Source organism: Festucalex cinctus, chromosome 13 (assembly GCF_051991245.1).
Source record: "Festucalex cinctus isolate MCC-2025b chromosome 13, RoL_Fcin_1.0, whole genome shotgun sequence".
NCBI lineage: Eukaryota > Metazoa > Chordata > Actinopteri > Syngnathiformes > Syngnathidae > Festucalex > Festucalex cinctus.
In genome coordinates, this window is record NC_135423.1 from 1,054,129 (window position 1) to 1,067,345 (window position 13,217).

Genomic DNA, 13,217 nt, shown 5'->3' on the forward strand with positions numbered 1-13,217 from the left:
CTGTTCACGACTAGTTTCACACAGTTCACCACGAGTCCACGAATGCGTGACTATTTGTGTCCACATTGACCCGAACTGGTACGACGAGTTCACGCATAGTTTGCGACTCGAGTCGTGCCACGAAATCGTGCAAGTGTCAAGGTGCCGTTAAGTTAAGAAGTGAATATAATTCCCTGATCGTGATCATTGCTTACATGTGAGAAATGATATCCGGCAAGAGGGGGCATCTTTGGTACATTTGTTGTGGCATTTTAACCTGTAGAGAGAAAAATTAAAAGGTGACAAAATCATCATACTTAATGATTTAATATTGAGTGCCTTACTTGCAGTGTTTACACTTTACACCAAAAATCATGTTCTTGCCACACACTTGACATATCTGAGAGAGCCATGATTTTGTTGAAAACCTGAAAGAACAGAAGAGGAAATGGTAAAGAATGACATTGTATCTTTAAAAAACTTAGAAATAAATAAATAGATCCGTATTAATTCTCCAGTAAATAACGTTTTCCAAAATGTAGAACTATCTTAATTTTTTTTTCTTATCTTAGTTATAATTTTAAACAATCACAAATGGTGCATTCAGAGCATTCCCCGGGTCAGTAGCATCTCTTATAGAGTTAACTGAAAATTTAGCTCCCTTAGGTAAACATAGTTTTAAACAGATCTTTTATCGGCCGTCATTTTTAAAAAAAAATTATTTTTTTTTAAGGCCGATATTCATCAAAATGCCGAATATCAGCACCGATAACCGGCCATTTTATTTATTTAGTTTTTTATGTACAGTACTTCTAAAAGTAGTTTTACCACACCATACTTTTTACTTTTACTTGAGTAGATGTGTGAAAAAGGATCGCTACTCTTACTCCGCTATATTTGGCTACACTAAAGTCGTTACTTTTTTTTTCTCCTTTTTTCGTTCATTATCTTTACCAGAGACGCCAACAGCTGTTCTGCAACATGACTGCGTTTCACCAATCAGACGGAGCAACAATAATCACATGACGACTACTTTTAACATTCTACCAATCAGACGTAACAATGCAGTCACATGACCACAGGCGGCATTTTTAGGAACATGGCAGCGGCAGAGTCAACTGTTTCCAAAATGGACTCAGAGAATGAAGCCAAACACCCATGGCCGCGCGGAAGAACAGCTTTTTAATGCGGTGTCTTATGTGTCTGCCGAAACAAACGGACATTTCGGGATATCAAAATTCCACATCGAACCTGAGTTAACATGTCGCGGTAAGTTTGACCTAAATTCCCTTTTTGCTGTATTTAGGCAGGTATTTGTCTTGTTAAGTGTTGAAAAGGACCTTTTCACATAGACTCTTTTGCAAACACTTTGTTTACTGTTGCCATAAATGAAACAGATGACGATACATGTTATATGGAGGCATGAATTGGTGGTAACCACTAAGTGTCACAATTTATGAACGGTAAAGATAGTTAATAGTTTTGGTAACAGATAAACACTTGACTCCATGTAATGCCAGAACCTGGTAAGGAAAACATATCAACGTTAAGCCATTCTTATTCAATGTAGCAATGATAACATATGTCAACAAAAAAGATTTAAGCTAAAAAAATACAAGTTTCTAATTGTTCTGCTGGATGGGTATTTACAGAAATGTAGTGACCACAATATTTTCAGGTGTACACAGATTTAATACATTAATCATCCGAAATCCTATTCTAATGTAGTTAACTTTAATTTAACTTTGCAAATTGAACTGAATGTGTGATTCCAATGGCTTACTCGCCTGTTAACTCATAGCCTGATAGTTTTTGTGTCAACAGAAGGTTCACCCCAACAAAATGAACGTTTTTGTCTGTCTGATTACATTGTTTTAAAAAAATAAAATAAAAAATCAGACAATGGTCGAGCAGTTACTCAGTACTTGAGTATTCTTTTCAGCGAATACTTTTTTTTTTTTTTTTTTTTTTTTAAACTTCTACTTGAGTCAATTTCTTAATGACTACTTTTTACTTTTACTTGAGTAATATTATTTGAAGTAACGCTACTCTTGAGTCCAATTTTTGGCTGCTCGACCCACCTCTGGTACTAACCTGTGTGTAACGGCCAAGCCAATATCTCTCCTCATTGTCTGAGGTGAACTCCTGTGCACGGCGAGATCTGTGAAACGTTAAACATTCAAATGAGACACGCCACGCAAGAGGATGCCAGCGTGTCACAACTGCGGGACTCACTGTCCAGGGATGCTGGCGCGGCGGTCATCATGTACGGGGCCGAGGCGGGGACAGGGCCGTGTGTGCGGGCAGACAGCAGCGGTGAACGCGGGTTTGAATCTTCAAGACTGTTTCCATTGAGCTGGATAGAAGCCAGGAACTTGTTCTTCTTGTTGGCCCTTCAAAAGACACAGTGCAACTGGCAGTGGCGCTCACAAACTAATTATTTCTGTTCTCAATCATGTCCGAACACATTTGATTGAAGAAGCAAATCCCTGTTTTTATCATGTTATTAGATAAACATTGATTGTGAACAGTTGTATTGGAGTGTAGAGGTTTGGAGGTGATGTGTTGGAAAATAATGGTAAATGTGTTTCTTGTTTTCGTAATACAGTGGTACCTCTACTTACGAACGTCCCTTCATACGAAATTTTCAAGTTACGAAACTCCTCAACAGGAAAATATTGCCTCTTGTTACGAAAGAAGTTTCAGGTGAGAGTTACGATAAATCTGAAAGTATGCCAAATACGTTTGCTTTTATATTATGCTGTCAAAGTTAAAGCGTTAACTTAACTAATTAATTAATCACAAAAAATTATCGCATCAATCCTGTATTAACGCAAATTAATCACACTATTTTTTATATATATATTTTTTATAATTTTTTTGTATTTATTTTTTATTTTATTTTTATTTTTTAAGCGCTCATAATAATAATAATAATAATAAAAAACATTCTATTAATTTGGAGCACAGATGATCCTTTAGATTGACAGCGGATGGTTACATTAAAGGTAGCACATGTGGTGTTTGAGCAATAAACATAATTACATAAAGCATTTAATAAATATTTGTGTATGACATTCAGAATATTTGTTCATTTTAAACTATTGGGGTCATTTTTTTTGCCAATTTTAAAGTGGCTAAAAATTTTTGAAGACGTCCTCATAACATTAAATTAACACATAAGTGCTCTTTAAATTTGGCAGGCAAAAAATATTGATTAAAAAAACGCCTTTTTAATTAAGCGATTAATCTTGATGAATTAAAATTCTAAGGTGTGATTAATCTGATCAAAAAATGTCATCGTTTGACAGCTCTACTTTTATATAAACCAAGCATGTACTGTACAGTCAAATTGTGTTTTACTAACTTTTCCATTCAATATTCATGTTTGAAATAAAAAACAAAAATGGGTACATCATTACTAATCTAGATGTAATGTGTGTTTAAAAAAAAGTGAATTTAAATGTGACAGAAAGTACACGACAATGTTTGGAAGGAAAGTAAAGAGTGCAATGCGCCAACCCACTTGTGGTTTGCAGGCTCCTCGGTGCGGTTGGCCACTTGTGACTCATGACTCTTGCTTCGTGTCGGGCCAATCGAGAGTGGCAGGAGCTGCAGAAGCTTGCGGGAAGGCGGCAGCGTATGGGCCGTTTTGGTGCTTTGAATCTTGGATGCTCGGATTCTGGAAGGAGTGCTCGGCTCCAGTGAGAAGGCGTCAACCATTTCCTCAGCAGCTACGTAAGGTTGGCCGTCACCTGAACACGGAAGCACGGATATGGAGATGGATCGGCCGTGGCTAACCGAGGGCTGCCGGCTGGTGGAACGAGCGACGGCAGAAGGACCATCAGTGCGCTGTTGGGAATCGCGCCTCACATCTCCGCCTGATCAGTCAGAGAGAGACAAAAGACGCAAACAAGTTAGTCCAGTACATGTTGTGCCTGTTCAAAGTTACAATCACATTTAGTAATTGCTCAATTAAAATTCACAACGAATTACGGCAATTTTATGAAAGTCGTTTACATTCTCGAGCGATCCACTTTCAATGCTGGGGAGGATATTATGTGGACCCGTAGAGGAGCTACAATACATAATTTACATAAAAAAAAAAAAAAAGATTTACTAGCGACTCAAACGGCTTGTATTTTGTGTGGTAATCATTGTAAGCAATGACGTCATTACCAGAGCTCAAGCCACCAGAATTACAGCTCTGGGAGATCTAATTAGTTTTAAAATCATGACAGACAGTATTAAAGCAAGGAGAGGCCCCCGTTCTTTTTGAGTGGGTTAACAATTTAGGAAGGAGCATCAACAGTGCGTTCCGCTGAAGTCTCCCCGCACCGGATGTTTGGGTGCATTAATACGTCGAATGCAGAATTGCTTTGTGTACAAAGTCCGTCGGCATCCCTAATGTCGCTTTCCACCTTGCAAGAGTCGGCAGTCCCATTCAAAATTTCCACAAGTTTTCTAATTAATTATATTTTTTCAAAAACACTTTGTTTAGTTTGAGTTTTTTAAAGGAGTATTGCAAAATAAGAGAAAAAAAAGGCCACCAGGTATTGTGTAATAAATAAACAAACGACTGTTTGACGTTTCTTTTTCTTTATGGCCATACAGCAACAGCAAATTAAATACATAGACAATCAACTGCAACAACTCATGTATGATATTAAGTATGGTTTATCAAGATTGGCTGCCAACCAGTTCAGGTTGTTCCCCACCCACCGCCTGAAGCCGACTGCGATTGGCTCCAGCGCCCCCTTGTGAGCAGTACATTTTCCCTTCAAAATGGGCCGTCATAGATATCCTTTAATTTAACATTGACCCTAACATCTTACAATTACTGTATGTACATTAGTAAAAAAAAAAGAAAACATTTTTTATTTTTAAGAGTATTTTTACATACACTATTACACATAATTGCATATTTATAGATGTATGACAGCAAGTTGGTCTTGCTTTATGGAACCATTTTGAAAAAACTTGAAAAAGTTGAAAAATCTCTCACATAGTTTCTTTAGTCTCTGTGCATTATTAGAGTACTTGTAATAGCTTTTAAGGTTTTGATGATATGACTTAATTTTTTGTCACGTTTGTAAATGTCACTGTACATAGTTAATATTGCAATGAATCTTGATTTGAAGAACATTGTGAATTGCAGAGAAATAGCAATTCAATCTTTTCCTAAAATTGTTCACCCCTAGTTGTAATTTTTGTCACAAAAAGTTGTGCATCTGATTTGTGAGCCAGAAAAAGAAGATAGTTTTGCATACAGTATGATGCAGCACAGTTGGTAGGTCTGACTCGAGATAAACTATAAGCCACAGGTCTCAAACTCCAGTCCTCGAGGGCCGCAGTCCTGCATGTTTTGGAGGTTTCTCTCCTCAAACACACCCGATTCATCAGCAAGCTCTGCAGGAACCTGATCATGATCCTCATGATATGATTCAGCTGTGTTTGAGGAGAGAAACCTCTAAAAGATGCAGGACTGGCATTTGAGACCTGCGCTATAAGCCAACCCGTGTCTCGTTTTCACCTGTTTCTGTCGGACTCTTTAGACAGGAGAGGGCAGCAGTGAGGCGTACGCGATCCTCAGAGTTGGAGCCCAGACGCTTCATTGTGTCCTGCACATCAGAGCCGGGCATCTGCAGTACACCGTCGACTAAGAGCTTCTCTTCTGCGGCCTGTGGGACACATCGAGGACGTATAGTTTGAGACACAAGGTAAAAATTTGATTCATTTACAGTGTGCAAAAAAGGGCTTCTGTGCTTTTAACTCATTTGCTCCCAATAACGTGTAAATACGTTTTTTTATTGTTCCAAGTGTCCCAAAGACGTATTTATATGTTTTTTTCTGTTTTTTTTTTTAATGCTAGAGCATACAGAAGGCTTTGATGCAGCCTCAGTCTCAACTGCAAAGAACGGTTGCAGAAATGGTAGTTATCACACAAACGGCCAGCAGGTGGCAGCAGCAAAGGAGATCAACCAGGGCCATGTAGAAAAAAAAGCTCAATTACTTCTAATTTTGAATAGATTTGTGAAAACTGATTAAACTTGGCTATATTGTAATGCTAATTGCTGCAAAACGGAAACAGATCGAAACATACTTTTTTTTTTTTTTTCCTGATGAAAGAAGACATTTTAATCTTTCTTTTGGTAGGTTCCATGCTTTTATAGCAATCGAAGACAATATTCTGTGGGCCTTGCTAAATCAGTCCAAATCCAGTAAAACAGCCGGGTGCGAACGGGATTGCGAAATGTGAAAATGGCGGCGAGTGAATGAGTTAATAGGGCCACCAAATCCCTGTCGGTGTCCCTCATACCACACACAGTAGAAGAGCAGTAACATCATCCATCCATTTTCTGAACCACTTGCTCCTCACAAGGGTTGCGGGGAGTGCTGGAGCCTATCTCAGCTGGCTATGGGCAGTAGGCGGGGGACACCCTTGACTGGTTGCCAGCCAATCGCAGGGCACACAGAGACGAGCAACCATCCACACGCACAACCACACCGAGGCACAATTCGGAGGGTCCAATTAACCTGCCATGCATGTCTTTGGAATGTTGGAGGAGACCGGAGTACCCGGAGAAGACCCACACGGGCACAGGGAGAAGATGCAAACTCCACCCAGGAAGGCTGGAGCCTGGACTCGAACCCGAGTCCTCAGAAATGGGAGGCGGGCGGCTAACCACTCGTGCCGCCCTCAGTAACAACATACATGTTGAATTTCTTATTGTTATGTGCGGGGTCTGTGACATTTTTAAGATGTTAAAATTATTCACATTACATAACACGTACCCGTGTTGACATCTTTGAGAGATTCTAAGTCCTAACTAGCATGACAGCGGTGGCGGTGCTTCACAGTCAACATGGCAGATGTTGGTTTTTCGTCAGGGTTCGTTTATTAAAGGCACGGTCTTCCGTTTTCACTCAGGAAAATGCACGACATAAATACAGGATTTTTACACATCAATTCCTTCTCAAGTTACAAAATGTATCTTTAAAATGGGCACGGAGAAATTACCAAAAATAATATATATTTTTTTTGTTGCATTTTCTAGACGTTAGTGATTTACACATTATATAGAGCAGAAATGGAGAAACAGACTTTGAACTTCACACTGCAATAGCTGCTACATACCAAGACTTGGGCAGTGCCTGGGCATGCCTCAGATGCTTGTTTAGAGCTAACAAAACCACAGCAGAACGGAAAGAAAAATGAATAAAGTTACAGAATCGCCAGGGGAGAATGAAAAACCGTCACGATAACGGCCTCTTGCACCAAACGTCCACCTTTTTTTATTTCTTTTTTTTTTTTAACCATAAATATGATCTCATAGTCATACTCACACTCACATTAAAATAGACTTCCAGGTAAACAGAACAGGGAAACTGACAGACTAAATGGGAGGGGTAGAGTCCACACAGTAACAGGCACGTGGTTTGTCCCAGTGTATGCCTCAATCTAACAAAGCAAATTGAATGCCGTTCAACAGTATTGTCTCATGAGACCCAAGCAGCTGATCGAACCCAAACCCGCCGCAAAAGTGACCACAAATTGCTACTGTGTAGAAGTAGAACTCGTTCCAAAAGGAAAACGTTGACAGACAAACAAGGACATAGGTACTTTGTTTGCACCTTACATTACGTACAGATGATTGTACTTGGATTACATTTACCATGTCAACAGGATGCGCTGCACGTCAGAATTCAGAACGCCGCTCTCACAATTCAGGTGTTGCTCCAAAGTAATCCCCGGGTGCAGCCGGCTGCACGGAAAGCGAGCGACGGCGTTGCAGCCAGTCTTCCCGGCACAGATTTTCACACTCCCTTGTTTGTCTATTCCCTCTCTCCCAACAAGCTCCTCCCCCTTTTTGTGACTTCCCTTCCCTCCATCAGCAAGACTTTCTGGCTGGACAGTCATTCGTTTGCCTTATCTACCTGACATGGCAACACCATACATCTCGGAGAAGCCTTACAAAACCAAAACTTGTGGAGGTTTTTCAGTTTGTCAGTTGTTTGACTCCTGCTTTTTTTTGCACGCTAAATCATTCCGTGTTTATGGACACATTTTTATGTCTGTCTACATTTTTGCAAGAACCCACAAGAAATCTCCCAGACTTGTTATGGTGCGATGAAAACATTTGGGCCATAATTCCAAAATGTTTGTTTTGGCATAAAGATACCCAAAGGCCATTGATGTGCCCTCGTGAGTGGCCATGTAGTGCTTTATATGTCTTAAAGGCCCAGTCTGCTGGTTTTCACTCTGGAAAATGCACTTTTTAAATACAGGATTTAAACAAACAAACAAACAACTTCTCAATTTACAGATCTGGGCTTCTCTTAACGTGTGGTGGTGATTTTTTTTTTTCCCTGAGTGCTTGTGACTCACAAGTTGTGAGATGGCTGTGCTAACCAACAGTCCACACCCCTTCTTATTTTCATAACAAATAAACATTCATGCTTTTTAAATTGGGAATTTGACGTATTTTAACAGGAGCCACGAAAAGACCGAATGAGGCGTATTTCTAAAAGGAAGCCTCAGCTAACAATACATAGGCTACTATGAGCTCCTGCCTCTTCATATAGCTTACTGAACTGTCAACATCATGCAAATGTTGTGGGAACACGCCTGATCCCAGCAAAGGCCTGAGGGCAGCGCTCACCTCTTCTGCTGTTTTACACGACAGGAATGCACATGCAGAATGTGAAATTGAAACTGCGACACAAGTCTATGTAGCGTACATTGTTGTTGTTTTTTTTGTTGTTGTTTTGTTTCAATCCATGCAAAATTGATTTGATATTTTTAATTAACGTGCAGCAATCAATACTGAAAAATTGCAATTTGGGTAAACGCATGTCCAGTTCATGTGTTCCAAAGAGATTTGGGAACAACAAAACACAAGCTACCTGTTGCATATTAAGGTTTTTTTTTTGGTTTTTTTTATGTTTTCATTCTCAGATAGAGTGTGTCGACCCATTTTTATCCATCTCAAGGGGTGGCCATTTTTCCACTGGCTACCAACTGAAAATAAGATCACAGTTGCTCAGGGTTCAGGTAACAACCAATCACGGTTCACCTGTTTTTTTGTTTTTTTTTAAACTGAGCCGCGATTGGTCGTTACCTGAGCCCTGAGTAACTGTGATCTCATTTTCAGTCGACAGAAAGCAGCAAAATGGCCAGCCCAAGAATGGATAAAACAGCTGCAATTTTCTGCTTATATCATATTTCACAAATGCAATATTAATAAGAATACTGTGTTTAGAAGACGGGGGGCCCATACAACAATATAATTGTCAAGAACATTTTGGGCTTCACTTTCCCTTTAGCATCTTACTTGAAATTAGGGATGCACGATAATATCGGTGGCTGATAATTATCGGCAATTATCGACCAATTTGACGTCAAACAGATAAACCAGATAATCTGCCGATAATTATCGGCAATTTGTTTTCATACAGATAAACTAGATAATAAAGAAATCCGGCAATAATTGTAGACATGCCACGTTGGTCCATCTGTTGTGGCTCATATCAATAAAATTCAGCTTCATTGAAACATTCTGCAAAGTTTATACAGTGTTTCAATGTATTTGTTAGATTTTTTTGCAAACAATTATCGGCTTACTCATCGGTTATCTACATCAGCACCTCGAAATTATCGGTTGATCGGTATCGGTTGAAAATAGCATTTATCGTGCATCCTTACTTGAAAGACCTTCCAAATTGTTTGTGTCTCCATGCGCATGCATTCTTTCCTATGTTGTATATGCACATGCAAAAACACTACAATAATGTGAACTGCAAAGTTTTCTTGTACCGCTAGCGAGTTTGAGGCACTGAAAGTGATTCCATGAAAAGAGAAACCAATCATTCATAAAGCATTTGGAATATTTGTATACACGTATACGATGAAACTGACAAAACGAAAACAGTACACACAGTACATACAAGCATATAGACTTACATTTAGCTGTAAAAGGAGGTCGTTGTCCTTGGCTCAGTGTCCTGGAGGTGATCTGCTCAAATTTGTTAAAGGTCCAAGTTGCTCCCATTCAGGCCGATTGTCACTCGTAGTGTCTCCTTCTCACGGCCAAACTTTCCCAGCCACCTGCCGTTTCCTTCTCAGCATACAGTCAGGAAAGAACCTGTCGCACAACTTCAAACTTGCCCTCCGTGTTTGTGTTGTCTATTGTTTACAAGCTGCTGTCAAGACTGCTGAGCAACGTGCGTGCGCATGTGTGTATTGGGTGTGCAAAAATGGCGTACAGGGCAGGGACAGAGGCTTGCAGAGCGGCTGACTCAGCACATTCTAGTTTGCTTGAGTGCTCATCACGCAGCAATGTTGGCGAAGACGTGCCACATTATATCCCCTTTCAACCGGCAGCCTGCAATCACATCACATCACATCATGCAGTCAGCAGCCAAGGAAACGGTCGTGCAACAGACTTCCGCTTCTGGCTTCTGCCCATAACCAAGCGTTTTATATGAACATTTTGATTCTTCTTTTTTCTAGGCGATCCTAGACCTCTGTTGCGTTTGTAAATGACTTGCACAACTTTGGAACTTGTCGCATCGTTGTCGTTTGTACGAACAAGCAGAAGAATCTGTGACTTAAAAAAAAAAGCAATGTTTTCAGATGTTTGAAATTATCAACCAATATTAAAAGTGCGGTGAAGTCTCAACTATTGTAGAAAAGGATTTGTTGAATGAAACATGTTGACAAGTTGTCATTTTAAATTGATATTTTAGGAAAAGGTAACAATTGAGGTGGTTTACTGGTTAGCTCGTCCGCCTCCCAGTTCTTGAGGACTCGGGTTCGAGTCCAGGCTCCGGCCTTCCTGGGTGGAGTTTGCATGTTCTCCCCGTGCCCGCGTGGGTCTTCTCCGGGTACTCGGGTCTCCTCCCACATTCCAAAAACATGCATGGCAGGTTAATTGGGCGCTCCGAATTGTCCCGAGGTGTGCTTCTGTGTGTGGATGGTTGTTCGTCTCTGTGTGCCCTGTGATTGGCTGGCAACCAGTCCAGAGTGTACCCCGCCAACTGCCCAGAGCCAGCTGAAATAGGTGCCAGCATGCTAAGTTGACATTAGCATGCTAAGCTACCATTAGCATGGTAATTTAGTATTAACAGTAGCATGCTAACTTAGCATTAACATGCGAAGCTAGCATTAGAATGCTAATTTAACATTAGCAATAGCATGTTAACATAGCATTAACATAACCATGCCAACTTAGCATTAGCCAGCGTTAGCATTAGCATGCTAAGATAACTTAACAGTAACATCCAAATCACGATTAAGTAAAACAAAAACACAGTTTTCTCATTTTATGGTAGCTATCACCCAGGACACACTTTAATTATACATTCGTGTTTTTGTTTTGTTTTTTTTTAATACATTTTCGCTGAGTATATGAAATCTAGGTCTAACAGTGTTTTCTATCATATATAGTCAAAGCTGGACCCCAGTATTTACAAAGACATTTTGGAATACAAAGCGGCATGGCATTTCGAAGTAAAATAAATAAATAAATTGATAATAATAATAATAATAATAATAATTCGCCAAAGGGCTTGAATGTAAGTAGCACTTGCAGTTATACTTTTGTTGATTTTTTTTACTGAGCTTCAACCTGGAGTTCTAACATCTTTTTCCTCCTCAAATCCATCCATCCATTATTCGAAACGTTTATCCTCACAAGGGTGGAAGCTTTGTCGAATCAAGTGAAGACTAACTACATCGTTACATCATTACAACAGCAGTAAAAATATTAAGCCACATGGTGGCGTCCTTTAATTTGTTATAGTCAATAGATTACTTTTCCTCAGTGGTGGATGAAGTACTTTTGTTTTTTTTTTTAAGCTAAAGTATAGAGACCGTTGCAAAAAAAATACTTAATTTATAAAGTACATTTCACCACTGCTTTTCCTTTTACCTTTTCCATGCCATGGAATTGGTCGGGTATACTCTGACCGTTGTGCTCTCTAATGTGACACGTGATAGAGCAGATGCTTCCGGTCATTTAAAACGTCATACAGTAATAGGTAAACATGGTTATTATATATTTTTTAAATCAAATTCATGGTGTGTCAAATTCATTCAGCTGTCGCAATATCGGAGTGGAGAAAAAAAATGTTTATTTGAGTTCATGTATTTATCAATGTATTGCTTAGGAGAAGAACTTTACTAACAATGGAGGACCTGCCAAATCCTGCAAAACCAAAGTGGTTTGACAATGACAGATTTCACGAACTAACAGGTGAGGATTATCATCAGATTACCAGCCAAGAGTGGACTAACATACATCACGTGTTATTTTGTTCCCAAGAAGAGCTGCGGTTGCTTGATCTGGTTGACAGGTTGTTTTGCGCTGCATAAAACACAACCAGTACATCTTGTCACGTGATAACTGCAATAACAAGTGCGCAACAAAACACCAGATACTGTTAGCTTGTATTGTTTGCTTGCAGTTTCACGTATTAAATCTGTCAAGGTTTGAACGTCGCAGCTTGTTTATGGCTTGTCCCCCCCATCCTTATCGGAATGTAATTACAACAAATCGACCGCACGTTTCACCTCAGTTTCTCCTCGATTCCTTTTGTTTTCACCCAATTCTACCAGTATAATGTCAAAACTAGCATGAAATGGGGCTTTTTTTGGGGGGGTAGCTCGATTGAACACAAGGACGCGGTTGGACCTTTGGCCTGCTCGCTCCTCTTCCCCTCTTGGCCTTGAGCGCTCATAACACAACAGTGACTCATTTCCTGTTTTTGTTGAAATCTTTCGCTTGGAAGCACGTGACAACTTTGGCAAACATGCTCAATCGTCACATGACTCTGTGCAAGCTGACTGCTGCAAAGTTCGAAATTAACTCATTCACTCCCAGCAGTTTTCACTGAAGCGACCGGCTGTATTTACTGGATTTTGACTGATTTTGCAGTGTCCACAAAATATTCTGTTCTATTGCTATCAAGACATGGAAGCTACCAAAAGAAAGATTAGAGTCTTTGCTTTCATCAGGAAATAAAAGTATATTTTACGTCAGGACAGAGCACTTGTTTGAACGAACCCACTTTTCAAGTGAGCAGTAATATTGGAACCAACATTTTTAAAGTAAATAACGCAACACTTTGCCTGTATGAGTTCCGGATGTGTTAAGGAAAAAAAAAAAAAAAAGTAATCATAGACCAACATAAATATGTTAAATATGACACAAATTCAATTACTGGTAGCACAAACA

General features: G+C 39.6%; 1 protein-coding gene and 1 long non-coding RNA gene across 3 annotated transcripts in view; one reads left to right on the plus strand and one right to left on the minus strand.

The window, feature by feature from the left end:
- LOC144033420 (kinase suppressor of Ras 1-like) overlaps positions 1 to 10,969 on the minus strand; it is a 17,946-nt gene extending 6,977 nt beyond the window's left edge. The window contains exons 1-7 of one of the 2 annotated variants that reach the window (XM_077541512.1): positions 9,944 to 10,969; positions 5,513 to 5,660; positions 3,506 to 3,860; positions 2,215 to 2,372; positions 2,074 to 2,140; positions 324 to 407; positions 195 to 256 (exon numbers count right to left, since the gene is read on the minus strand). In XM_077541512.1, the coding sequence (XP_077397638.1) occupies positions 195 to 256; positions 324 to 407; positions 2,074 to 2,140; positions 2,215 to 2,372; positions 3,506 to 3,860; positions 5,513 to 5,621 (835 nt within the window). In that variant the 5' untranslated portion in view covers positions 5,622 to 5,660; positions 9,944 to 10,969. Of the gene's footprint in view, positions 1 to 194; positions 257 to 323; positions 408 to 2,073; positions 2,141 to 2,214; positions 2,373 to 3,505; positions 3,861 to 5,512; positions 5,661 to 7,655; positions 7,801 to 9,943 lie in introns of those variants that run through there. The other variant, XM_077541510.1, reaches the window with a different exon arrangement.
- On the plus strand, positions 949 to 8,947 carry LOC144033427 (uncharacterized). Its single transcript, XR_013287977.1, has 4 exons — positions 949 to 1,248; positions 2,588 to 2,685; positions 3,519 to 3,895; positions 5,535 to 8,947. It is a non-coding gene; the product is annotated as an uncharacterized LOC144033427 (long non-coding RNA).
- Positions 10,970 to 13,217: the final 2,248 nt, after the last annotated feature.